The sequence below is a fragment of the Xiphophorus maculatus genome, chromosome 12 (genome assembly GCF_002775205.1).
Source record: "Xiphophorus maculatus strain JP 163 A chromosome 12, X_maculatus-5.0-male, whole genome shotgun sequence".
Taxonomy (NCBI): domain Eukaryota; kingdom Metazoa; phylum Chordata; class Actinopteri; order Cyprinodontiformes; family Poeciliidae; genus Xiphophorus; species Xiphophorus maculatus.
The window spans coordinates 1,147,892-1,174,511 of record NC_036454.1 but is presented as its reverse complement, the minus strand read 5'-3'; the positions used below and the strand labels follow the sequence as shown (position 1 = coordinate 1,174,511).

Sequence of the window (26,620 nt, the reverse complement as noted above, 5' to 3'; positions counted from 1 at the left end):
AACAGTAATACTACTACTGTTGTTGCCACAATTTGCATACTGATCAAGTTGTTTGTTTAAACCACTAAAATTCTAATAAAGATATTTTTGAAAAAACAAAAAAACCCACCTGTTTAGAATTGTATTTGAAATATAATAAATTACAAATTTATTAATGGAACCTGAATTAATGTCATGGTCTGATTGTTGATTCTGTTTCTTCGTGTTTCTGTGTTTGATATGATGTAAAGCCTTTGAAATGCCTTGCTGCTGAAATGATTTTGGACAGGTCGCCAGTCTGTCGCAGGTTTTGTCCTCATCTCTATTTCTATTCTTTCCGTTGATGCCAAGAACCAACCCAAAAGAAAAGCTGTATTTTTATACTGCTGTAACAAAAGTAACGATTATTATTTTATTCAGGAAACCCTACCCTTCAGAAGCTGCTGCTTTGGATTAAAGTTATCTGTGGTAACAATTCAGGTGTAGCAGTTTTAGAGAGCAGATTAATTACAGGGACACTAAGAGGACAAGCTGCTGGATTAAACTCTGAATGGTTGATTTAATTATCAGTGACTATAATTGTAAAAACATAAGCAGTTATTTTTAACCATAGCAGAAAAAAATAATACATTTTCTCTCATTTCTTGATGTTAAAATCCTCTGAGGAGATTTTAATACCATAATCTGGACAGATGAACCAAATATTAACTGATTTACATGATAATCTGTGACAAATTATTCATAATTCATGTTTTGACCAAACCTCCAACACAGATTTATTAAACTTCTGGCAGTCATTGGTTTTGTTTCTACCGTTGATGGAAGCTGACTAAAAATGACGCCGCCGAACGTCATGACGCTTAAAGGCTCTTCGCGCATGCGCGGAGCTCATTCGGGAAGTAAACAAGCCGCAGCAGCGTGGAGCGCGGAGTGTTTTCAGTCGGTGAGTTTAAACTTTAAGTCTATGGTCTTTGACCTACTTCAATTTCATATCGTCGATGGGTGATCAGCTGGTAACACGGACCCGGTTCTGTTGTTCTGGTTCCGGTCCGCTTGAACCCAGTTTTAACCCGTAATTTACGGTCAGTTGTGATGTCGAGATGAAGCTTCATGAAGCACCGAACGGTTCGATGCTTCGTTTTTTCTACTGCGACATATTGTGGATAAAATGAGCAACGTGGAAACAACATGAAGCCTGGCGGTGAATCAGAAAACTGAGAATCAAAAATCACATTTATTAAAAACTGGAACTTTCCTCAGTTTCTCTGAGGCCAGAAACGCAGCAGCAGGTTTGTAGAAGTTTCTGCAGGACTCAGGCCTCGGTACCGGTCAGGTCAGGCTTCAGCTTGATTTGGACCCTGGTCCTTTTAAAACTGTAGAAGTTACAACACCGGATCCACTGTGTGGCTTGTTGACTTTACAGGCGGAGGTTTATTTTTACTGTGAAACTATTTATTAGGAGAAATCAAAATGTTGTCAATCAAGGAAAATTTGGGTCCGTCACAAATAAACTGCAAACGCAATAAGATCCTGAACCAAGAATATGTTCCGGTGAAACGGCAGCAGAACCAGTTCCTCAACCAGTCACGTGATTCGCCCGCTTGGTTCTGGATGGTACCGCCTGTTCAGGCGCTGATCTTGTGACCTCTGATCCCAGGCATCATGGCGGCGCCAGGTCGATCCCGGAGGAGGAAAAGCAGGGAGGAGGAGGAGCTGAGCCTTCATCATGTGGATGAAGTGACTGAAGGTCAGAGGAGGAAGAGGAGAAGGTCAGCAGGTCAGCTGGAACATCTCAACCCTCCTGAGGAAGAGGAGCAGCTCCAGACGAAGGCAAAGAAGAAGAGAGTCACAGGTGAGGAAGAGGAGATCGTTCTTCCTCCCACTGCTGAACTGATGCAGGAAGAAGACAAGAAGAAGAAGAAGTCGAAGAAGAAGAAGAGACTCGGGGAGGAATTTCCTGCTGCTGTTGACCTCAACACTCAGAAGAAGAAGAAGACAGAAGGGAGAGAAGAAGAAATCATCTGCCTTCCTCCTGATGGACCAACACATGACCACAAGAAGAAGAAAAAGAAGATGATGGCATCACAGCAGGAAGATGAAGACCACATGTGCATCGCCATAGCAACAATCTCTCCAGGCCAAGAGGAAGCTCTAGAGGCTGAGCCAACAAACCTCGGCAACAAGAAGGAGAAGAAGAAGAAGAGCAGCAGCGGGACGGGCTCAACTCAGGAAGACACGAAGAAGAAGAACGCAAAACCACAGAAGAAAACGGAGCGAGGAGATCTGAGCAGCAGCCCAGAAGAAGGGTGAGTATCAGTGCTTCTTCTCTACTAACTCAGGACCGGTTCTGGTCCAACTAAACCAGGCAGAACCAGTTCTGGGTCGGGCTTCACCAACATCGGTTCTGCTTGGCTTTCCAGCTCTGGTTCAAACAGTGCAGGCAACTGGTTCTGGTTCTGGTTCCAGAGTGGACTGGGCCTTGGTTCCAGAGGTAATTGGTTCTGGTTCTGGTTCTAGGGTGGACTGGGCCCTGGTCCAGGAGCTCCAGGACTTTCTGCCCCACATCAGGAGGAAATGCATGAACCAGATCAAGAAGATTTTGAGAAGTGACCTCCATCGCTTCAGGAAGTTCAGACAGCAAGGTACCGGTTCTGGACCAGACGGGTTCTGGTCTTTGGACTCCAAGTTTCCATGTTCTCCTTCATGTCTCTCTCTTTGTTGTCCTCCAGGTGTTCTGGCCCGTTCGGGTCGGTTCTCTGTGCAGGAGAACCAGCAGATCAGGGAGAACATTTCGGACTTCCTGGTTCTGACCGGGATCGGTTCTGTGGAGAAGCTTCTGTTCCCTCAGAGGTTCGTGGAGGAGCAGGCGGCCATCAGGAAGCTGAAGAAGCAGCACGGCTTCATGGAGCGGATCGGTAGGAGTCCGTTCCACCGTCTGACCGGCAGGGCGGCGGCCCGGTGTTTGACCTTTAACCTCTGCCCCTCCAGCGGATGGGATCCCCCGGCCGTGTCACCAGGTCTACCTTCGGGCCTTGAAGATGTTTGATGAGAAGAACCACATGGGCAGGTGAGCCGCGGTTCCGTGGGACCCGCGGTGGGCTCGCTGTAGAACCCGTTCTGAAAATCTGTGCAACAGGTTCTCCGAGGAGGAGCTGGCGGCGCTGATCCGGTTTCATAATCTCTATGGCAACAACTGGAAGCTGATTTCACAGAAGATGGAACGCAGCGTCTACTCGCTGCAGAAACGCTTCGCTGCACTCGGTAGGATGTGACCTCTGACCCCGCGCCGCCCTCTCTGGCCTCCCTAGCCAATCACCTGACCTCCTTTCGGTCTCCAGGTGTGGGTCACGGCGTCTGGACCGCCGAGGAGGAACGGCGGCTGAAGCAGGCGGTCAGGGAGCGGCTGGAGAACCGGGCCGGTCCCGACGGATCCGGTTTGAGCCGAAACCAGCTGAGCCAAAGTCTTCCATGGAGGGAGATCAGCCAGGAGGTCGAGACCCGGTCCTGGATCCAGTGCCGCGGCAAGTGGTCGGTTCGCATTGGGTCCTGGTTCTGGTTCTGGTTCTGAACTACAGGTCCAGTCGGCCTCGTAATTGGACTCTCTATATTGCAGGTTCTTCATCCTGGATCATCGCATGACGTTTTACGGAAACGTCTTCAACAGAGGAGCTGAGGGTTATGAAGCCAAAATCCGCCTCATCAGCACGTAAGGTCACCGTAAGGTCAGAGGTCACAAACCAAAATGGCTCTGATGACGTCATAAGAATGAAGCTGCTGACATCAGCAGTTTAAATGCTCCAACCGTCGGACTCTGACTCCGCCCATCTCTCTCAGGTTGTACGACACGTCGGTGGACGACATCGCTGATGTCAACTGGGAGGAGGTCGCTGCAGCTGTGGGGTGAGGTCAAAGGTCAAACAGCTGGAGAGGCTGAGAGTCTTTCTGCCAACTGTAGTAGTTTGTGGTACTGACTGTAGTAGTTGGTGGTACTGACTGTAGTAGTTGGTGGTACTGACTGTAGTAGTTGGTGGTACTGACTGTAGTAGTTGGTGGTACTGACTGTAGTACTGCTTGCAGTGATGTGACCCCATGGAGCGTCCAGCGAATGTTCAACAGACTTAAACAACATAAAGTTCCACATTTCCACTCGTTGTCATTTGGAGGTGAGTCATGCCTGATTTTTATTGATTTTTACTGGTTTCTATTGATCAATATTGATTTCTATTCATCCCACTGTGGAACAATGTAAACATTTCTCTTTAAAAGTCCAATCATACAGACTTTCTAATTGGATCCTAGTTATTAAACACTACTGAAGGTTTTTACAGTGCCGTCTGATTAAGAGCTAAGAAGAGATTTTCTTTCTGGTTTGTAATAACTGTTAAAAAAAACTCATTAAAAACCATCAGACAGTTATGGGAAGTTCTGTTATCCTTCACACGTCGACACAAAGCAGAGAGGGAAGGACTGCAGACTATTCATGAAGCCAACGTAGCCTAAGCTAGCACGGCAGGCTGCGTTCAGGCTAAGCTAGCACGGCAGGCTGCGTTCAGGCTAAGCTAGCACGGCAGGCTGCGTTCAGGCTAAGCTAGCACGGCAGGCTGCGTTCAGGCTAAGCTAGCACGGCAGGCTGCGTTCAGGCTAAGCTAGCACGGCAGGCTGCGTTCAGGCTAAGCTAGCACGGCAGGCTGCGTTCAGGCTAAGCTAGCACGGCAGGCTGCGTTCAGGCTAAGCTAGCACCGCAGGCTGCGTTCAGGCTATGCCCCTCAGTATTGTGAATTTTAAAGTACCCTTTGTAATGATTTTGTCATTATAGAGGGCAAGATCAAGATTTTTATCTGATTTAACACTAAATCAGATAAAAATCTTGAATCTGATCTAAAAACTAAGCTGAGGCTGTGGTGGACGATGCCAAACCAACTGGACGTTTTAGTGCTTTGCAACCGGGATGAGGAAAACGAAGAGTTAAACGTTCAAAAGAGCTAGTGGTAAGAAAAGTAGAGGAAAGGTGTAGCCCACCTTTCCTCTGAAGGACTTTCTTTGAGGTGTCAGAGTCAAGGGGGTCGGTATGTACACAGGTGTGCTTTGCAGAGGTTCCGTCCAACAGGAAGGACGTTCTGACATATTCCCTTCGCCTCCGACCTTAGAGATCATCGACTTCCTGTACCACCGAGTGGTTCCTGTCCTGCAGAAGCGGCTGAGGTCCTTGGACAGGAGGGCGGAGCTACAGGAGCGCTGCAGCCAGGACAGGTACCAGCTGTCGGACATCTTTAACTCGGACCTGGAAGACGACGGCAAGATGGACGACATCTGACCTCTGATTGTTTGACAAGCCCCGCCCTGTCTGAGAGTGGGATTGGCTGCAATCATGGACAGGAAGTGGACTGTTGGATGCTTTTATTTTGAAATCCTGCATATATTGACCAGATTTGACTGTTTTGTCACTTTGTGTTTTAAATGAAATCAGTTTCACAGCTGAGCTGACTGAGCGTTATTATCCCTCCTAACTAGCAGGCAGCGCCTCTAACCCTTTACTTCCACTAAATCACAGGAGTCAAACTCCAGTCCTGGAGGCCCGCGGCCCTCACACTTTTAGATCAGCCTCCTCTGCACCACACCTGAGTAGAATAATTAGGTCAGTAAGGCTCTGGAGAACTGAGGTAATGAAGCCGTTTCATTCCAGTGTTTTGTAGCTGCAGCACAGCGACTGGAGGCCTGGAGTTTGACTCCCCTGCACTAAATCATCATGAATTAATCAGAAACGCCTTCAGATCAGCTGCCTTTAATGAAAAACATGAAAACTGCAGGAAATGACGATGCGTCCCCATGGCGACCCCACAGCCTGCAGCAGGGCATTGTGGGAGCGGTAGTTCACTTGTCGCTGATGGCCTGCAGGCTGCTTGTCCGCTTCATGATGTTCGGGACGAACAGCAGTCCCGACGCTCGCTCGATGGTTTCTATGGAAACCAGGAAACGCTCCAGAGGAAGCTTGTCGTCCACCGGCTGGTTGGGAAAGACGTAGGAGCGAAGCTCCACCCCCTGGCCGTTCGCCTGCTCCAGAATCAGCACCTGGAGATCGGGGCCAGGTGGGCTCAGAACACAGGCAGGTAATTGATGACATCATCACACGGTCCACTCCTACCTTGAAGAAGTGAGTCGGCACGGCAACGTGGTTCCGTCCAATCACCTGGTACCTGACGTAGAGCTTCCCATCGTCTTCCTGCCTGAAAAAGAATCACGCCTGGAGTCTAAGCTCCGCCCCCTAACCACAAAAGAACAGGTAGAGGCCAGTTTACCTGGGCAGGTAGAGTGGGCCAGTGCACACGTAGACGTTGAGGTAGTGTTTGGTCAGAGAGCGGCAGAGCTTCTCCAGGTTGTTCCAGGTGTTCTGGTTCAGGTGAGGGTTCTGCAGAAGCAGGTGGAGAAAATGAATTCGATCCGACGAATCAGAGGCTCGGGTGGGCGGGACCTAAATGCAAGGCTGAGACAAAATGAGACGATGTGATTGGTTCATTCTGGGTCAGAACCTGCTCAGTGCGAGAATGGAACCACAGACACCTGGGCAGGTGAATCCTGTGCTGTTCTCCAACCTGCTTTCCCATTGGTTATTGATTAGATTATTGATCATATTGACCCCGTAGGACGTCGTCCTTCCTGTGTCCTGATTGCCTGATTGGTCCTCGGTGGTCTACCTGTACACATCCAGTAACCTGAGTAAGGTGTGTTTTACCTGTGGAGCCACATTGCTCAAGTAGAAGGTGTCCTCCATGGCCTTTTGACTCCACTTGTGATTGGCTGCAGCCGCCAGGTGACCCCTGTCGAAGCCACTCCCCCTGTAGTCTGCGTTCGTGGCTCTGTGGAAGACGTGGACGCTGCCGATAAAACGCGTTGCAGATTAAACTCCATCCAGCCACCCGACTCACCTGTCTGCACAACTTCTACTCACCTGTCGTCCTCTTTGAACTCACAGCGCTTCCTGTCTGACGGACCTGTCAGGGAGGCGGGGTTTAGCCTCTCAATTACCCAGGATGCCGTGCGTGTGCGAGGATCGTACGACGTGACGTAGGACTCTCTGGACCGGACGTTGGCCAGTGAGGGGAAGCCATACTTCATCACAGCTCCAGAGTTACCTGGACTCACCTGGACTCAACCAAACAAACCAGTCAGTGGGATGGTGGTGCCAGAACCATCGAACCGATTCTGGTTCCGAACCGACTCCGACAACCCACCCTCACGGATCAACTACAGCTAAAGAGCAGCAGGACCAGCTGAGGCCATCTGGAGCGGGTTCTGGTTCTGTCAGAGTGGACTGCTTAGGTTAACTTAACCCAGAGTTATCTTAGCGATACTTAACCCAGAGTTATCTTAGCGATACTTAACCCAGAGTTAGCTTAGCGATACTTAACCCAGAGTTAGCTTAGCGATACTTAACCCAGAGTTATCTTAGCGATACTTAACCCAGAGTTAGCTTAGCGATACTTAACCCAGAGTTAGCTTAGCGATACTTAACCCAGAGTTATCTTAGCGATACTTAACCCAGAGTTAGCTTAGCGATACTTAACCCAGAGTTATCTTAGCGATACTTAACCCAGAGTTATCTTAGCGATACTTAACCCAGAGTTATCTTAGCAATACTTAACCCAGAGTTATCTTAGCGATACTCAACCCAGAGTTAGCTTAGGTTAACTTAACCCAGAGTTATCTTAGCGATACTTAACCCAGAGTTATCTTAGCGATACTTAACCCAGAGTTAGCTTAGCGATACTTAACCCAGAGTTAGCTTAGCGATACTTAACCCAGAGTTATCTTAGCGATACTTAACCCAGAGTTAGCTTAGCGATACTTAACCCAGAGTTAGCTTAGCGATACTTAACCCAGAGTTATCTTAGCGATACTTAACCCAGAGTTAGCTTAGCGATACTTAACCCAGAGTTAGCTTAGGTTAACTTAACCCAGAGTTATCTTAGCGATACTTAACCCAGAGTTAGCTTAGCGATACTTAACCCAGAGTTAGCTTAGCGATACTTAACCCAGAGTTAGCTTAGGTTAACTTAACCCAGAGTTATCTTAGCGATACTTAACCCAGAGTTAGCTTAGGTTAACTTAACCCAGAGTTATCTTAGCGATACTTAACCCAGAGTTAGCTTAGCGATACTTAACCCAGAGTTAGCTTAGCGATACTTAACCCAGAGTTAGCTTAGGTTAACTTAACCCAGAGTTATCTTAGCGATACTTAACCCAGAGTTAGCTTAGCGATACTTAACCCAGAGTTAGCTTAGCGATACTTAACCCAGAGTTAGCTTAGGTTAACTTAACCCAGAGTTATCTTAGCGATACTTAACCCAGAGTTAGCTTAGCGATACTTAACCCAGAGTTAGCTTAGGTTAACTTAACCCAGAGTTAGCTTAGCGATACTTAACCCAGAGTTAGCTTAGCGATACTTAACCCAGAGTTAGCTTAGCGATACTTAACCCTGACCCTTCCAGGTTCAGTTGGACTCTAGATGTTTAGAGACTTTTTTCCTGAATGAATCCAGGAATCTAACCTGCTCTGGATCAGAACCACATGTTACCGTAGTAACAAGATGAAGAACTGAAAACAAATGATTTTAAACAGATTGTTGCAAAGACACTTAGCTGTTTATGGAAGAATATATTAAATTTATGCTAAAGTTCTTTATGTCCAACAGGTAAAACTGGAAATAAAAATAATTTTATTTAGGAAAGATAAATATCACAATTATAGTAAAGAGAATGGAAAAAAGTTGGAGACGATGTTCTTGACTTTATTGTTAATGGCTTTTAAAGTTGAACTAGTTAAATTCACTTAACAGCAGAAACTCTGGTTTCTTAATTTATCATATAGTGAAAGTTTACTGTTATGATTTTAATGCTAAAACGTTTCATCAGCAGGTCGTTCTTGATAATCCATGCAGCTTTACTAACAATCAGGAAATTTATTTTTATAGCATCTTTATGAATAACAGCTGACCAATAAAGATTTCTGCCAAAAAATCAGATCCTATCTGGACTCAAAGCTGGAAGATTAATGGTGAAAGAAAATCTAACTTTTACGGATGGAAATGACATCATCAAAATTACATTAACCAAAAACTTAATTTTTCCAGTTGCACAAGACGACATTTTTCTTGGTTTTACATCAGAGCAAATAATTAAAAGGGATAAATAAATATCTGATTCCTGCCCAGTTCAGGGGATTGAATGGAGTCTGAAAATGAGACAAAATATTCGGATAATTGATTTTTCTACGGAGTCCGTTCTGCCCCCTTCTGGCGGCTAAAGTTATTACATTTAGTGCTTTTATTTTGAAGGAACAAGAGCATTTTATTAATTTAAAAATATTGTCAATGAAGAATGACTCAGCAGGCGAATTATTTGAATAATTTTAACATTTGCAATTAATCTAAATATTTTAATATCACTGCACATATTCAGAGGTATATAATTCTCTTTAGTTTTTCAAACTGAAGTTTATTTTATGATATAAAGTATTGATCAATCTGTCATGTTTATTTGATCAGATAAGTTTGTTTATTAAGAAACTACGAAGCTCAACCCGATTAAACTGCTAGTGGTTCCGAGGAGCTGATAAATGGATCGGGAGGATTTAAAGTAGTTCTGATTCAGATCTCAGGCTTAACCCAAAGGTTCTTGATAAATGGGTCGGAACCTGGTTATGAGAAAGTCCAGAACCAAACCTGAGGCTCGCACAGACACAGCGGTTCACTCACGGCGAGTTCGGATGCCCGGACGGTCAAATTCTCCGGTACCGGGAGGACCGGAACCCACCCCAATAGACCGGCTTGTTGCTCCTCCTCAATTCGGCTTCTGTAGCTCAGCCGGTGGCTCACTGCGGCTCCGAGTCCCGCTCCGACCAACAAGGCGGTTCCGGTTCGGCCCAGTAGCTTCATGGTTCCGGTGGATCAGCTGATCCGAACCCCCGGCAGCCGCGTCCTTGTTGTACTGATCCGGAGTTTAGTTTTGGACCAGAAACTCAACCTTTGGGTCCAGGAAGGCTGGTTTGAAGGTTGCGCTTGCAAACAAGGTCACTTCCGGTGTCTGGTCTGACGTCACTGGTTGGGTTCGCATCATTTCTCCACCAGCGCAGTGAGCAGGTGGAGCCGGTTTATATGCAGTTCGTTCTCAGGTGAAGAAGCCACAAAAGTTTGGAACTGAACTTTGGATGATAAATGCGACTTAAATCAGAACCTGGCAACGATGGATTTAGAAAGAATAGTGAGGGTTGTAGTTGATCATTTCATACACAAACAGCTGTTAAGTACATAAAATGCTGACTAGAAAAAAATCCCCACATGTTTTGCGCCCCCTCTAGTGCAGCGCCCCGATGCGTTGCATACACTGCATAGTCAGTTTTTCCGCCACTGGCTAGAAAAAATTAAAGATATCAAAAAGAAAATTACCTCGGTTGAAAAACGTGTGGAGCTCAATGAAAAATATACAACGTCCTGCTGGAACCTATGGCCGAACCCAGGGTCGGTCTTAGGTTCCAGCGCCATGGCCGACCCTGGAACCTCAGACTTCCTGGAGTCGCTGAGAGCGAGAAGGACGGGATGAGGGAGGACGCTACTCTGTTACCGCTGTTCTTTCGGCTACTTACGCTACTGTACTTTTTTTTTTTTTTTTTCATAATTATTTTTTATTTTCTCCCTTTCTAATCCAATAAGTCAGGTCGCGGTGAGGCGGCGCTGGTCTCCGCAATTCTGCACGGGAATCCGCTTTCAGTTCATATTAAAATTATTATTTTACAGTACAGTAGTTATTTGTAAAAAAAAAAAAGTTTATACAGTACTTTTTATTTGTTAAACAAATGTTTGGGCCTGCAAAAAGGTTTTCTTCTTTGGTTTCAATGTATTATGGATAGGCCTGTCATGATAGCAAATTTTGCTGAACGATTAATTGTCTCAAAAATTATTGAGATAAACGATAATATTGTTTGAAAACTTTTTTTACACTGATTTAATGGAAATGACGTAATAATGCATGCGATTTCCTGCTAAAGATAGATACACTTTATTTTCAAAAGAATATTTAACACTGGAGCTGATAAACAAAATAAACAAAACAACCAAAAACAAAATGGATTCTCAGTCTCCATTAACAAAAAACTCACTTGAAAAAAAAAAACTAAACAACATAAAGCCAAAGTGGAAATAAATACTGCATTCAACCAAAAGAGTGCAGATTATGAAGTCATGATTTTTTGCTCCTATTTTTCCCCTTACAACAATCTTAAAACCTAAGATTGTGTGGTGTGTTAGGATAGATCTTCGTTGCCGCTCAGATCTAAATCAGGGGTTTTCCCCGACTGGGAGCTTTAACTCCACCTGTTGAATGTGACAGGTAGCCAATCAGAAAGCCGGATTCCCCTCCATGTTTTCTGAGGGGAAATTATGGAGGGGAATCCCAAACAGCTGACACGGCGCAACCCGAAGTCCAGGGACATTGGAGATGATATGTGGAAACAACATTAATGTTTATTCAACATGCAAAGAATATAGAAATGACAAGAGGAGGAGTTGGAGCGAAATTGCTACCGCAGTTGATAAACCGGTAACTTTTCAGCTGTTCTTCGTTAACTTGACGTAAATAGTTTATAATGATTTTCATTCAGTCAGGACTTTCATACTGGAGGCCACAGCTCCCCCTAGTGACCAAAAACACAAACATACACTGTTATGTGTTGTTTACTGTAACAAATAAAGTTCATTTAATAAAAAAAAAAAGTGGAGCCTGAGGAAGAGGGTGTTGACCTCCGACCTGCCTCAGGCCCCACCTTCGGGCGTGCTGTGGTGGCGCAGGGGGTTAGCACGCCCCACATTTGGAGGCCTTAGACCCGCGGACGTTGCGGGTTCGACTCCCGGTCCGACGACCTTTGCCGCATGTCCTCCTTCAAAAATGGCGCCGGCTCAGCTGGTTGCCTGCAGACGCAGCTCCGTCGTGTGTGTGTTAATCTGTGTATAAAAAAAATTCTTGCTGTAACTGCGAAATAATTTCCCTGCTGGGTTGAATAAAGTAATTCTTCTTCTTCTTCAGACTCCACCCCCACTAAGACCCACAGATGGGAATCAGTTAATAAAGAACAAATCAGCCATTTTGGCTCCAATCTGCAGTTTTTCTTCCCACATAAATGTAAACAGAGTCGTGACGTGCAGTGAGCTGGTGATTCACTGACATACTCCGATTTATTAATATGGACACAACGCATGTTATTGTTTCGTATGCGTACATGCTGCAGGGCAGAAAGGCTTTTCTGTTACATGTCATCCACAGCTGCATTAACTCAGTGAAACTTGGAAATGTAGGCATCATTAATTTAGTGCTACGCTCTACAGCAGGGGGCCCAAAGCGGGTTCTGGAGGCCCGGCATCCTGCATGTTCTAGTTTTCTCCTGGTTTAACACACCTGGATCCAATGATGGATCATTAGAGGCCGAAGAAGAACATGGACCTGCTGAGAAGGAGAGACTAAACCATGCAGGATGCCGGGCCTCCAGGACCCGCTTTGGGCTCCACTGATCTACAGCAAAGAAAAAAACCCAAGTACAACTCGCAACCACTTCGTCTCGCTGTCTGTATCGGCCAAGCTACACGCAGACTCGTTACCATAGCAACTGACAACAACCCCACTTTATGTTTCAGGATAAAACACCAAATATACTCAAATATTTCAGACACAAAGAACAAAACATCCAGTCTGTTGCAGTAGTATGGTTTAGGTAATGATCGCTGAGGCAGATTGTGTTTTTATCTTCTATTATCTTCTACCGCTGCTATTAGCTAATCCAACAGCAGTTTGTGTTTCTCTTCTGCATTACATACAAACTGTACCCCACAAAACGCACATTTCATCAGAAAACTAAGCAAAAAAATGTTATCGCCGTTTTACCTTTACTTATAGATGAATTCCATTCGCCGCTAATTCTGCTCAAAAATATCCGTTCATCCAAAAGCAGATCTAGCCTAGACAAGTCTTTTCTTGTTTACCACTTCGTTTGAGAATCATCAAACTATCTTGAAGAACAACTTTCAGCTCCGCTGTTAGTTTTCCTTTAGTTACTATTTCCTGCTTCAATGGAAAATCCACTTTAAAAAACTGTTTAAGTGTAGAAATGTAGTCATCCATGTTGACGTCGGAAGAGAGGAGAAAACTATAAATATATCGCTGCACTTTACTGTATGGCTAGCTCCCTGGCTAGCTCCATGGCCGGCTCCCTGGCTAGCGCTCCGCAGCTAGCTCCATGGCTAGCGCTCCATGGCTAGCTCCAGGGCTAGCGCGGCTAGCTCGCTATTTCTGTCTCTTACTCTGCAGTTGTGGAGTCTCAATGTCTGGGATCATGAGCGCCCCCTGCCATGAGGCCAGAGAACTGCCTGCCGCACCTCCAGTCTGTTCTGTGGTTTCTGATCGCTGCTCAGCACAGGAAACACGTCACACACACAGCTGGTGACAAAAAACACTGAACATTATATTAATAAGCTAAATTATGGAAAATCAGTTCATATATTATAGGTTGGTTATACTATTTTATTGGCGACGTTCAGACAGGAGGAACATGGAACATGCAGTTCATTATATATTATTTTTCCATGATGGCAGGTGAGGCTCTGCCTGCCTCTGCTGAACACACGTCACTGACATAAGGAGTCCTTGCATGTTATAATTGTTTAAAGTTAAGCAGAAATGATATTTTTTAGCACAAAATAGTGAGTTCAAAATCAGAAGTTTACATACTGTCTATAGTTAAATCAGACCAAAGTTGTAGATTAAAATAATCAATAATGAAAGAATCTGTTGGAGATTATTCATTCCTGGAATATGTTTATTAATAAAAAGATGGAAATGAATAACTTTTGGTTTAAAAATGGGGTTGTCCTGTCTGCTTCCTGTCTGCTTCCTGTCTGCTTCCTGTTTCCTTCCTGTCTGCTTCCTGTTTTTCCGTAATTTTTGGACTTATTCTGACATTTTTCATCCGTCGTCAGAGGAATGGATTCCTGGGATTATCGGCGTGTCGCCAGCAGCAGGAAGTGTTTCAGAGCAGCTGAAGCTCCGCCTTCATCATCGCAGTGCCGCCCCATTTTCCTCACCGCTGTGGGACACAGGAGCATTCTGGGTAATGTAGTGTTCATGTTGGAAGTGAGATGTATTCAGTCTTGGGTTTTTGATGGTTTCTTTGCTATTCAACACTAAAGAGTCACCTGACAGGTGCAACAGTTGAGAATAAAGGGTGATGTCACTTCCTGTCATACTGCAGAAAAAATAATGATTATTAGCTTTTAATCAGGACCAATTATCTTTATCCCACCTGCCTGTGATGTCATAGTGGGTGTGGTCTGTAACGGGGCATGGTCAGCTGATGGTGTAGCTGATTAGGATGAAGGTCACCAGATGAAGTTGTGATGTCACCAAGGGGGAGGAGCCCTTTGAGTTCGTAGTGCAGCCGCTCTTCTTCGTGCAGACGCTCCGCTCGCAGAACTGACCTGCACACCCAAACGTAACACACCTGGTCTGGTCAGACCCCGCCCACAACACCTAGCTGTGACGTCATACAGCTGTACAGCTACCTGTGGAGTTGCCTGGACAGGTGCAGCGCAGAAAGTCGACGCAGGTGCCGCCGTTCTGGCAGAGCAGCCGCTCCGAGTCGCAGACGTTCTCTGAGGGACAGATTAGAGTTCGTCAGCTAGCATAGCTTAGCTGACGAACTCTAATCAGCTAACACCCAGGCAGCTAACGGCAAGCGTACCTGTGCAGCCGGCTCCGCCTCCTCGCCAGGTGAACCCAGACACGCAGGAGTCACAGCGCCGCCCGGTGGCTCCAGCTTTACAGCGACACAAACCCAAGTCAGAGCAGTGAGGAGACGCGCTGCCATCCGGGTCGCAGTCGCACTCTGAGGACACACTCAGCATTAGCATCATTAGCATTAGCATAATTAACATTAGCTTCATCAGCATTAGCACTAGCATCATCGTCATGGGGTGTTATACACAAATCAATCAGCAGGTGGCGCCACCCCTCAGGATCTACTCTCATTTTCTCTGCGTGGTTTTGCCGGCCGGCTGAGGGTGTCAGAGACCCGGACCGGGCCGATGCGTTTGGTGGTACCGACCCACACAGATGTTGTCGTCATCCAGTGGCAGCGAGGCGTTTCTATAGTAACCGAGGCGGCAGTACTGGCAGCTCTGTCCTCGGGTGTTGTGCTTGCAGCTCACACACGTCACCACATTGATGAAGTCGATGTAGCTGCAGCGGTTGGAGTGACCGTTACACTCGCAGTCTGGAGGACACACACACACACACACACACACACACACACACACACACACACACACACACACACACATTAGAGCCTGGACTCACCTGAAGCCCCGCCCCTGTCAATAAAACTTTATTTATTCAGTCAAGTGGAACAAAATCTCTTCAAACATTTAATGGACAAACCAGGAAATCATCAAATAATTATTGATAATAAAAGGAGAAGAAATGAAAGGAAATATGGAAACAGAAGATTTATGAATATTTATAAGGAAACATAAATAACTAGAAATCAAAGAATTATTCATAGAAATGAATAATATCGCTCTGCTGGCCTTCAGGAAGGGTTCTGGACTGGTTCTGGACCGGTTCTGGATTTCACTGAGCTGACGTTCTATAGGAGCTCCAAAAGAACCGCTCTAGAAGACCTGCAGGTCAGCAGAGGCTGAATAACGTCTGATCAGAACCTCACAGAGCTGGGATCTCTAGAACCACCAACAGAACCTTAAAACTGGTTCTGAAAAGGACCGGTGGCTCTTCTTTGGGTCTGGTGGCCGAGTTCTGAAGTGTCATTAATTGGCTAGGGGCTAAACCTAACCAAGATCTATGCTCCAGAATCAGGACGGTTCTGGAAAGTCCAGTCTGACTGCTGGATCCATTAACACCAGAACCAGCTGATTCTGTTCCATTTTAGATGTTTGGCAGAGGAGGTTCTGATCTGCGACTGGATTCAGAACCGGACCGTGTTTCTGTAATCCTGTTGGGGGGCAACTGGGAGGCAACTGGGAGGCAACTGGTCTTACCCTGGAAGTTGATGTAAATGATTTTGGACAGCTGAGTGGACTTTGGTCCCCCTGGAATCAGAATCTTCTGGATTGCTTAAAACATGAAGTAATCAGAGTAACCATGGCAACAACAGGTCAAGGGTCAGATGTCTGACCAATCATGACAACATCTTATAAAAGCAGCAGCCATGTTGGTTAGTACCTTTCTTCTCAAAGCCTTTCTCCTCCTCTTTGGAAATGGCGACTCCTTGTGTGAACAGACAAAAAATGTTGGTTTTAAATTATTCGTTAATCATCTCACTGAACTTCATATTTAGTTCCTAACAGCCTCCATGTTTAATAAGCGGAACCAGGCAGTAGATCCACTCTTCAGACGCTAGCATCATTAATACACTGCTTCTTCTGTCTGTTTCCAAAATGAGTAGAATCCAGAGGATTTACGCAGAAGTAAACTGTGTCGAAGCAAATTGGCAGACCATGAAGAACTTCCCTTTGGACTTCAAAATAAGAGATTCAGGCAGAGATTCCAAAGTGTTTCAAGCTACATGAATGCACTAATACGCTGATAGTAGATCGTTTAATGACATTTTCTTTGATTGGAACAATCTTAAGGTTCCAGATCTTGTCATTCTGATCAGTTTATCTGAATAAAGAGTTATTTTAATGCAATCAGTTATACCTTTGATCTCTCTTCCATCTGTCCTTTCTTCTTTAGACTCCTTTTTTCCAGATGCCGATTCTTCGGATGGCTGAGCTGCTTCCACCACAGAATACTTTTCTTCTTGTTGGGTTGCAGGATCAACAACGGAGGCTTGTTCTGAACTAGACATTGGATTTTGTAGTGATTCATCCACACCTAGATTAGCATTGGGTTTAGATTGATCCAAGGTTTCAAAACCTGGATTCAATTCCAATTCTCCCCCAGAGGGAGCCGATGGCTCTACATCAGCCCCAGGAGCTGAAAGGGGAATTTTGGGTGGAGTTAGTGAGGGAAGGGATGCATCTGTCAAAGCGCCAGGAGTCCTAGAGGACTCTAGATCTGGAGGAGGTGTTTCTGGAGGTTTATTATGAGAAGGGAAGTCAGGAAAAGGTATATCTGAAACTGAATCAGGAGAAGATACAGCCATCGAACTGTCAGAATCTCTAGAGGAGAATGTTTCTGGAGGTATTTTTAAAGTAGATCCTAGAGGAGGAGATTCCTTTGGCAGAAGTAACTCAGAAGACAGCAAATCAGTTGCAGTTTCTTGAGCTTTAGATGACAGGGTGCCTGGTGGAACGTCTGAAGGTGGTAAAACTGAAGGTACATAAAAGCGAACATCTTCAGGAGGTTCCATGGGATGAAGCATACTCTGGGCTTTTAAAATGGGTTTTGCTTCTTCAGGAAGACTTGCTACATCTAATGGGACATCTGGAGGGGGCAATGGATTGACTAGAATATCTGGAGAAACAGACGTAGTGTCAACTCTGGCTGAAGGTGGAGCGTCTCCTTCCTGAGAGGTTGGAGTAGTTCCAGTTGACAGAGCATCCCCTGAAGACAGCTGTTCACTGGGTGGAGTGATTTCTGGAATGGTTGCTGGATTCTGGGCCCTGGTTGATGACGCTACAAAAACAGAAGGTGGAGTGACTCTGGTCACCAAGTCGGTATTACCAGTCCCAGAAAAGGTGGAGTCAAAGGGTGGTGTCACTGAGCTACTCTTAGACTCCTCCAAGTTCCTGGTGTTGGCTGAGATTGTGAAGCTATTACTGGCTACACTGTAGCTGCTAATGGTGCTACTGGGACTGTTGGTAACTTTCCCCTGGGCGGTACCGACGGATGAACGGATGTCTGCTGGAGGTCCTGTTGTAGCAGCATTACTAGCACTACGAGTACTACTCACAGCAGTAAAAACTACAGTACTACTCTCAGATGTTGTGATAACATCTACGGCCATCACAGAATTTGTAGTACTGGTGTAGTACGGAGTACTGCTCATGTCAGTCATGGATATAGTGCTAGTCCTACCAAATACAGGGGTATCAGTCATAATTGGACTATCAGTGGCAGTACTTGTCTCTGCAGCAGTGACACTCTGTGGGTCAGTGGCAATCGAATTTCTGGCTGCACCTGGTAGAGTAAGAGCACTTCCTGTGGTTGTGTAAGTACCCAGTGAATAGTAAAATATGGACAAAATGCTGTCAGTGGTGGTAGAGGAGCTGGACACGGTTCTGTCCGGAAGAGTTTGGCTGCCAGCGAAAGTATCGTCAGTCAGAGCGGGCGATGTCCAAACAGCAGCGTTCAGGTCAGGCTTGGTGCTGCTGTCAGGGGCAGAGGTCGTGATGTCAGCTTCTCCATCTGGTCCATCAGAAGCTGCTGTCAGAGAAGAAGAGTGACGACTCTTAGTGACTTTGTTCTCTACAAATTCTGGCTGAACCCTGCAGAACATTAAACTGGGAGCTTTCTAGTCTCATTTCCATCCTGCTGTCTTAATTTAGCGGAACTGTGTTGGTTCGTGGGCCGAACTGAGCCGCTCTGTCCCTGTTTAGGTCCAGAGTTTCTCCCTATCTTCTCTTTCTGTACCAAATTTGATCTTGGAGTCATTTTCACACCTGAGAAGGTGATGATGACAGCAAGTACAGGTAACAGCAGAGAGATAGTGCCATTACCCCAACATGTGACACCATGTACTTTCACACATGGACTTCTTTCAGTTATATTTGGAGCTCTTATCTCTGATCCTTTGACACGGATCAGGTTCTCTGAGGAGAAGACGTCGGCCTCCAGCTTCCCCAGAGAGCAGCAGCTAATCCTCAGTCTGGAGGAGATTCTCTGACAAACAATCTGCGAATCATCAAACCCTTAAAGATCTGTAAAAAGTGACCATTGTATTCATGAAATATGAATCATTTACAGTCTAACTTCTACCACCAACCCTGTTAGCCTGTGTATTTTAACCTCTGGCACAGCGGCACATTGGTGCAGGTGTTTCCAGAGGAACCAAGTTCCTCCGCCATGGAAACAAAACCAATTTCTGCACAAAAGGTGAAGTCTGAAGTGGAGTCAAAGGGTGGTGTCACTGAGCTACTCTTAATCTCCTCCAAGTCCCAGGTGTCGGCTGAAATATGGATGTTTTCTCCCACCTTTCTTTGCCTGACCTTGGACTTGCTTGAGGTTCTGCAGCAGCTGGATTGTTCTGTCAGAAGATGTAATAATGCTCCCGTCTGTGTTCTGCAGAGATCTTTTCTGACCTCTAATGTTTTTCTAACCCAAACGTTTCTGGACGGAGAGCAGAGTCCAGAGGTTTGAGGTAGCGGCTCTACAGCGACCACTGACCGCTAACTCTAAACCATCTAACATCTGATCTCTGCCACTGTTGCATCTTAGAGGTTTCAGTTCAAAATGACTGAAAACTGTCTTCATGGGTGACTAAACTAAATGTTTTATGCTTAAAGCTGCAGTTTGTAACTTTTATTTTAAAAAATGTTAGTTTTTTTTATGTATTTGTTCAGACTGTCGCTACACAGATAATCCTCCCTGAGCTACTAGTGGCGTCTGAAGAAATTAACCGACAAGAAACAGTCAGTCTGAGCCAGGAGGCGGGTCTCGGCATTGTGAACCATCCTCATGTATACGCTGCTAAATAAGATAAGATAAGATAAGATAAGATAAGATAAGATAAGATAAGATAAGATAAGATAAGATAAGATAAGATAAGATAAGATAAGATAAGATAAGATTTATTATCATTGTCATCAACAGATTACAGATTGAGATTTGTTCGACTCGAGTTAAGATGCAGGTTATGTGTATATACATAATATACAAAGATAAAGAAATAAATAGTACAAAATGAGAAATAAATAGACATCAGAAGATGGTTGCAGCGCCTGGAGGTGTCGCAACAGAATTGACATTTTTAACAAAGTGGTGTCAAGAGCAGAAGTTCTTATGCCTTTGAATTTAGTGCCATGATTGCCATCGGGTAAAAACTGTTTTTTAGGCGATTTATGCTGGTTTTTATTGCTCTGTATCTCTTGCCTGATGGCAGCAGCTGGAAGAGACCATGGCCAGGGTGTGAAGAGTCATTTAAAATGTCCAAAACTTTCTTGTGGAGCCTGGAAGTGTAAATCTGTTCCATAGTGGGGAGGGGGCAGCCTATGGTTCTCTCTGCTGCCCTAACAACCCTCTGGAGCGCCTTCTTGCCCGCGGATGTGCTGCTGCCGTACCAGACACACAGACCGTACGTGAGCAAATGTGCTCATGAGACAGAAACAACCTACCGTTTCAGGAAAACCACTGTAATAGGCGGCTATGCTAACTAGCCTCAGCATTCAGGCTCTGTTGTGGTGAACAAGCTGTAGAGAAGCAGAGCGGAAGACAGAGGGTCTGAGCAGCACGTACACGAGGATGACTGGCAACACTAACACCCTCCGTCTGGCTCTGATTGGTTGTTTCTGACTGAGTGGTGTATTTCTGCAGTTGGAACTGGGAGCAATGGGAAGAACTCCGTTTTTCAGGTTATGTTTCCTATTAAATCGTCATGGCGACATTTTTAACAAACATGTAAAACAAACTTTTTTAAAGTTATAGAATGCAACTTTAATGAGACTGAGTCGTTACTGACGGCGTGTCAGGCACCACCTGCAAAGCTGCTGCTAAAGCTTGGTGTGGTGGTTGAGTAAAGACCGGTGTGTGTGTGTGTGTGTGTGTGTGTGTGTGTGTGTGTGTGTGTGTGTGTGTGTGTGTGTGTGTGTGTGTGAGGTGATGACCCATTAAGACAGATTAAACTCCACCATCTGCTGGTGCACTAACTCCCAGGAGAAGCCGTCATGAAGGTTCAGGTGTTTCTCTCATGGGGAAGTCAGGATTCTGTAACCATTCAGCCGATTGGCTGAAGAATCAGGAATCTCACACAAAAGAAAGTCACAGGCAAGTAAAGTGAGTTTAGCTGCATTGATTAAAAAATAATAAAATAGACGAATCCTTTAAACAACATGAGGAAAAAATGATGCAACACTGACAGTGGAGCAGACAGGTGAGGAAACGGGCGATGAGTTCTGCTTACCAACCGCGCTTCCTGCTGCTTCACCTGGGAAACAAAAGGTAGGGATGGAGTTGTGTGTCACCTGGTGTGGATCTATGTATGAGTGTGTGTGGGGGGGTCGTACAGGTGTTGGCGGCGCCTCTGGGCAGGGGCAGGTAGGATCCCGGTCTCCAGCTGCGGGACCTGAAGCCCCCCCTGCAGCGCTGGCAGTCCTGTCCGCTGGTGTTGTGCTCGCATTCACACTGTAGAGTGGCATGCCGCAGCACGCAGCGAGATGCATGTAGGTTGCATTTGCACCTGAGGAACAGACGAGCGTGGAGCACCAATCAGAGACGGCCTGACCCCGACCCAGGACCCTAACCACATCCCTTCTCTCTGGGAACCTGCCTGTCCTCCTGGTGGTGAAAAACTCAACATCTGTTAAAACCTGCTGAAGTTTCAGAAGATCCACCACGTCCAAGGACTCCACGGACCTGACCCCACTTGACCCCAGCCCCGGGGTCGGACATAACTCTACCTAACCCCACCACATCTCCAGACCTGATCGTTGAGGTCTGGTGTGGTTGTTGGTCACTAACAGCATGTGGTCATGTGTTTGTAAAATAGCTGAGGACTTTCAGATGTGCAGAATGTGTCGTCTGGTTGAGGGTTGCTCCCCGTGAGCTTACGTCCGTGAAATGTTTCTAAAATGTAAGCAAGTTCAGGAGTTTGCTTACCTGGCAGGTACATCAATGTTGGAAATGGCGTAGAAGTACTTTAGTAGGTTGTCTCTCTGGACGTAGGTTCCTCCTAGAGCAGGGCGGAGGAGCCGCAGACGGAGGTTGGAAAAGGTGAAGAAGTCTCTGAGACCCTTCATCGTCTCCATCCGGATGTAAAGGGCATCCATGTTGATAAGCTTTGGCCCAGCGAACACACCAAATCGGGCTCGCACCTCAAACACCACGTTCTTCTCCTCCTGGAGCAGTTTGGAGTCAACAGAGTTTCAAAGACTTTCCAGAGTTTTTATTGTCCCAGTGAGACATTAGTCAGGTCCAGTTACTCACCTTGGCCCCAACCCAGCCGGAGTACTTCTCAGTGCAGATGACCCGGGTTAGGTTGGTCGGCGCCAAGTCAGAAACTTGTTTAGGTGACATGCCGAAGGCCTCGAGGCAGTCGTCAGCATAGTACTGATATGGCTGCCATGTTGCACCTGCAGGACAAACGGCATCAACAGCAACTCAGTATCAGAGGAAACATTTACCAGCTGCTTCCTGGTGTCGACCCAAAGTTCTTCTGTCTATCTCTGACATCCTCACTAGAACCTGGTGCTGAACCTTGGCTGGTTGTTCTGAGTGACTGCCGACAGGTTACCTTTGTCCATGGATTTCTCCAGCACCATGCTGGTCGGTCTCCCGTATTCAAAGGTAATGATGATGTCATCAGCCACCTCCAGACTCTTGTTCCATGACAGAGTGATGTTAGCCAGTAGGGGCTCAGGATACCTGGACCAGGTGATGGTTTGCCAATAGGTGATGAGCCCCCCCCTCTCCCTGTCTCCCATCAGCTGAGGAGGGTGAGACAGGTCAGGACTGGATGCGTCGCACTCGTCGCTGCACAGGTACGGGTTCTCCTGCCAACACATCCAACAAGGCATCAGGCGGGCCGGTGCAGGAGCTTCAACTTTCTGTTATATTATTTCTGTTTATAGAAAGGGCAAAGACGGGTTCAGGGACTCGGACTTCTTTAGGTCCGACCCGGTCGGACTGACTCTGTCAGAGTCAGAGTCAGTCAGATGACACGACTTCTGGGTCAAGGGTCAACTGTCACAGTCTGTGAAAAGACCTGGAAGCTCCTGCTACCAAACTACCAGCCTGGTTTTTAAAGACAGAGGACCAACTGGATCAGTTGGGTGGGTTCCAGTCAGTTCTGGTAAGGTCACTGGGTCAGGTGAGTTTGGGTCCAGTTGGTTCAGGTTGGGTCCAGTCTCACACCCCTGCAGACAGACTGAGGTAGGTTGTAGAACCGGTACGAAGTGATACAAAGAGGAAAGATGGAGGACCAGTGGGTCAGCAGAACCACCCAACATGTGGGTTCTGCTCAGATGGACGGGTTCTGGTCATCTCTGGTCCGGCAGATTAACACTGACTCTAATCTGATGAGCTAATCCCTGAAGCTGCTGGTGCCAACTGTCACTCCACGGACTGGGTCAGAACCAGAACCAAGGCCAGCTCATGTGTGGCTCGGGGCAAAGCACAACCAACGTATGGAGACCTCAGTCGCAGGTTCGATTCCCGGCCTGCCGACATTTGCCGCATGTCTTCCCCCGCCCTCACTATCCTCTTTCCTGTCGGACTACTTTTGAATAAAAACCACTAGAGCCGACAAAACCTTAAAAAATAAAACCGTGCCGCTCCGTCCATCGTCTGCTCGTGTCTCAGGATGTGGAGGATCAACTGTCCATCACAGGACAATGCAGAGACACTGACCTGGGGACAAGAGACAGCCACCCGGAGACTGCCTGCAGGGATTTGAACCGAGGACCTTGTTGCTAGGCGATGCTGTTGCTTCTGAGCCAACAAAACATTTTATTTTACTTTTTCCACCTTTTCCCATAAATTAACATTTAGGTTTTTTGAGTGTATATAGCATTTATTAATAATTCAAGCATGAAAGTCCCACGGGGACAATTAGCCAGAGAGCGGGACTCACGGCGCCTCTGTGGTGTCCAAGCTTTGGCGCCGGGCCCCGCAGGAGCTCCCCGGCTGACTACTTCCAGTATCAATAATAAATAAAGATTAAATTAATCAGAGGAAGGAATATTCCATGACTTCATTTCAGATCCAAACAGAAAATGTTTCCCACGTCCCCTCTGTCGCCTAGCAACAAGGTCATTCTGCAGGTTCTCTCTGGGGACTCCGCCTTCCTCCTTCGGCCGCGGCCATCGGACCCTCAGGGGCTGCGGGACCCCCACCCTGGAGAAGCATCTGCTGACCAGAACCATGAAGGCCTCTGGTGGAGAACCCGACCCCCACTAGAACCCGACCACCCAGAGGAAGGGGGATGAGGGCAGTACCAACCAGAGTGCAGAACCTCTCTGGGGGGTTTCCACAGGTGATGCCAGGGGGGTCGACTCTGATCTGCATGAACTCCTTCATGTTGGTGGGGGGGGGCTGACAGGGGAGGGCCTGCCGTCCTGGCCCCGCCCCCAGGCTGCAGGCGTCCAATGGGCCGCTGGGCTGAGAGGAGGACGGAGAGATGATGATGATGATGAAGAGCAGGGGGGGGGGCATGGTGCATCTGAGTCAGTCAGGCAGGAAGTTCATCAGCTGCCTCATTCTCAGGCTCCGCCTCCTCTACCTGGACCGGGTCATCATGATGGGCTGGGGTCAGAGGTCGCCAGGAAAACAACGGACCTGAAACCGAACAACCGGAACCAGTCAGAACCATGGTCCCAAAGTGGGTCTTCTCCCAGCTCCAGGACATTTCCAGAACCAGAGACTAAAGACTCAGATCAGAGAAACTCATCCAGGCTTTGATTCCTGCAGCAGCGTCTTCACAGGTCTGATTGACAACCCAACGGTCCAGAACGCTGCTGCTGGAGTTCTGACTAGAACCAGGAGGATAGAGACACCATCTGGTTCTGCACCACCCAGTTCTACACCATCTAGTTCTACACCACCCGGTTCTACACCATCTAGTTCTGCATCACCCAGTTCTACACCATCTAGTTCTGCATCACCCAGTTCTACACCACCCAGTTCTACACCATCTAGTTCTACACCACCCAGTTCTACACCACCCAGTTCTACACCATCTAGTTCTGCATCACCCAGTTCTACACCACCCGGTTCTACATCACCCGGTTCTACATCATCTAGTTCTACATCACCCAGTTCTACACCACCCAGTTCTACACCATCTAGTTCTACACCACCCGGTTCTACACCACCCGGTTCTACATCACCCGGTTCTACATCATCTAGTTCTACATCACCCAGTTCTACACCACCCAGTTCTACATCATCTAGTTCTACACCACCCGGTTCTACATCACCCAGTTCTACACCACCCGGTTCTACATCACCCGGTTCTACATCATCTAGTTCTACACCACCCACTTCTACATAATCTAGTTCTACACCATCTAGTTCTACACCACCCACTTTTACATCATCTAGTTCTACATCATCTAGTTCTACATCACCCAGTTCTACGCCACCCAGTTCTACATCATCTAGTTCTGCATCACCCAGTTCTACATCATCTAGTTCTACACCACCCAGTTCTACACCACCCAGTTCTACACCATCTAGTTCTACACCACCCGGTTCTACATCACCCGGTTCTACATCATCTAGTTCTACACCATCTAGTTCTACACCACCCAGTTCTACACCACCCAGTTCCACATCATCTAGTTCTACACCACCCAGTTCTACACCACCCAGTTCTACATCATCTAGTTCTACATCACCCAGTTCTACATAATCTAGTTCTACATCATCTAGTTCTACACCACCCGGTTCTACAGTCCTTCATTGGTAGTTTATACATCACTGCTGCTGGATCAACCTGCTGGTTCTGGTTCTGGTTCTACATCAGAACCAGAACCAAACATGAAGAAGCAGCATTGAGCTTCTATGCTCCACAGATCTGGAACAAACTTCCAGAAAACTGGAAAACTGCTGAAACCCTGAGCTTCTTTCAGGCTAAACAAAGCTGGTTGGAGTTGCTATGGAAACATAATCAATAATCTGATCAATAATCAGCTCCAGTTGCTGACTGTGTTTCTATGACTTTGTGTCTTTTGGATGTCATGACCTTTGACCTGCCTCGTTGCTGAACAAATAAACTGGACGGATTGAGCAACAGAACCCGTCTTTCCGACCCGTCGTCAAACAGAACCAACGGTCCGACGGGCTCCTGAATCCAGAGCATCTGGACTCCCTGACCTCTGACCATCAGTCTAGTTAAAGTAAAGGTCCAATTCTCAAAGGTTCATTTTTTCCCAGATCGACTCACCTGTCGGTTCCTCTCAGGTACCAACTCCTCCTGCACCTCCTGCTGTCCCTTTATCTCCTCCTGGACTCTTCCTCCTCTTTAATCCTCCTCATCCTCACTTTGTGGCTCTAATCCTCCTGCTGCTCCGATCGCCCCGACGCCTCTGACTCTAATCTACCAACCCCAAAGACTAAACCTCTCTCTCTCTCTCTCTCTCTCTCTCTCTCTCCCTCCCTCCTTCTCTCTCTCTTTATTATGTTGAATTTTCAGTTTTTACAGTGCTGTTGGGCAGCTTGTTTCCTGAATCTGTTTTGTTTCCATGAACTCAGCTTCACTTCCTGCTGCGTTTTAATTTGAACTGAAACATCAAAACTGTCCCATTAAAATGAAACTCATCAAATATCTGACGCTTCAAATGTTTTCAGAAACAAAGGAAATCAAAACAGAAAAGTCTTAAATCTTTATTCAAACTGAAACTTTACTTTCATTTCTTTTTAACTCGCATTATATGAAAATTAACTAACATTCCTGTTTTCTCAACAGATTATTGATATTAATAAGTTGAAGC

General features: G+C 46.4%; 3 protein-coding genes across 6 annotated transcripts; 1 reads left to right on the top strand and 2 right to left on the bottom strand.

The window, feature by feature from the left end:
* The first annotated feature begins 862 nt into the window (after positions 1 to 862).
* ttf1 (transcription termination factor 1) lies at positions 863 to 5,456 on the top strand. Of its 2 annotated transcripts, XM_023343808.1 has the most exons (11): positions 863 to 922; positions 1,637 to 2,285; positions 2,497 to 2,621; positions 2,709 to 2,894; positions 2,968 to 3,046; positions 3,116 to 3,240; positions 3,318 to 3,507; positions 3,593 to 3,685; positions 3,814 to 3,879; positions 4,057 to 4,142; positions 5,127 to 5,456. In XM_023343808.1, the coding sequence occupies exons 2-11, from the start codon at positions 1,642 to 1,644 to the stop codon at positions 5,291 to 5,293; spliced, it is 1,761 nt and encodes a 586-aa protein (XP_023199576.1). In that variant the 5' UTR covers positions 863 to 922; positions 1,637 to 1,641; the 3' UTR covers positions 5,294 to 5,456. The 2 variants fall into 2 exon arrangements, 1 of the variants encoding a protein (XP_023199576.1); XR_002753590.1 differs by lacking the exon at positions 5,127 to 5,456 and having other exon boundaries at positions 3,593 to 3,701; positions 4,057 to 4,073.
* On the bottom strand, positions 5,363 to 10,637 carry endog (endonuclease G). The gene is made up of 6 exons (XM_014470985.2): positions 9,731 to 10,637; positions 6,926 to 7,119; positions 6,710 to 6,851; positions 6,276 to 6,385; positions 6,122 to 6,203; positions 5,363 to 6,048 (listed from the first exon to the last, which is right to left on the bottom strand). The coding sequence occupies exons 1-6, from the start codon at positions 9,908 to 9,910 to the stop codon at positions 5,851 to 5,853; spliced, it is 906 nt and encodes a 301-aa protein (XP_014326471.1). The 5' UTR covers positions 9,911 to 10,637; the 3' UTR covers positions 5,363 to 5,850.
* A 3,276-nt stretch (positions 10,638 to 13,913) lies between these two features.
* On the bottom strand, positions 13,914 to 26,173 carry ntng2 (netrin G2). 3 transcript variants are annotated; one of them, XR_002753599.1, is made up of 15 exons: positions 26,074 to 26,173; positions 24,129 to 24,464; positions 22,423 to 22,681; positions 22,116 to 22,261; positions 21,789 to 22,027; positions 21,197 to 21,369; positions 21,094 to 21,117; positions 16,731 to 18,401; positions 16,254 to 16,298; positions 16,070 to 16,144; positions 15,121 to 15,288; positions 14,758 to 14,901; positions 14,579 to 14,668; positions 14,213 to 14,494; positions 13,914 to 14,103 (listed from the first exon to the last, which is right to left on the bottom strand). XR_002753599.1 is itself a non-coding variant. In XM_023343967.1 (15 exons), the coding sequence occupies exons 2-14, from the start codon at positions 24,339 to 24,341 to the stop codon at positions 14,364 to 14,366; spliced, it is 3,378 nt and encodes a 1,125-aa protein (XP_023199735.1). In that variant the 5' UTR covers positions 24,342 to 24,464; positions 26,074 to 26,173; the 3' UTR covers positions 13,914 to 14,103; positions 14,320 to 14,363. The 3 variants fall into 3 exon arrangements, 2 of the variants coding, with proteins under 2 accessions (XP_023199735.1, XP_023199734.1); XM_023343967.1 differs by having other exon boundaries at positions 14,320 to 14,494; XM_023343966.1 differs by having other exon boundaries at positions 13,914 to 14,494.
* Between the last annotated feature and the right edge of the window lie 447 nt (positions 26,174 to 26,620).

Excerpts from the sequence above, each read along its gene's own strand:
- ttf1 (XM_023343808.1), top strand. The coding sequence starts at position 1,642 with ATGGCGGCGCCAGGTCGATCCCGGAGGAGGAAAAGCAGGGAGGAGGAG. Across the intron at positions 2,286-2,496 it reads AGCAGCAGCCCAGAAGAAGG|GGTGGACTGGGCCCTGGTCC; the intron begins GTGAGTATCAGT and ends TTCTGGTTCTAG. Across the intron at positions 3,880-4,056 it reads GAGGTCGCTGCAGCTGTGGG|TGATGTGACCCCATGGAGCG; the intron begins GTGAGGTCAAAG and ends TACTGCTTGCAG.
- endog (XM_014470985.2), bottom strand. The coding sequence starts at position 9,910 with ATGAAGCTACTGGGCCGAACCGGAACCGCCTTGTTGGTCGGAGCGGGA. Across the intron at positions 6,852-6,925 it reads GAGTTCAAAGAGGACGACAG|CGTCCACGTCTTCCACAGAG; the intron begins GTGAGTAGAAGT and ends TTTTATCGGCAG. Across the intron at positions 6,386-6,709 it reads TGAGCAATGTGGCTCCACAG|AACCCTCACCTGAACCAGAA; the intron begins GTAAAACACACC and ends CTGCTTCTGCAG.
- ntng2 (XM_023343966.1), bottom strand. The coding sequence starts at position 24,341 with ATGCCCCCCCCCCTGCTCTTCATCATCATCATCATCTCTCCGTCCTCC. Across the intron at positions 22,028-22,115 it reads CCGGCTGGGTTGGGGCCAAG|GAGGAGAAGAACGTGGTGTT; the intron begins GTGAGTAACTGG and ends AAACTGCTCCAG. Across the intron at positions 14,495-14,578 it reads CTGTCCAGGCAACTCCACAG|GTCAGTTCTGCGAGCGGAGC; the intron begins GTAGCTGTACAG and ends TTGGGTGTGCAG.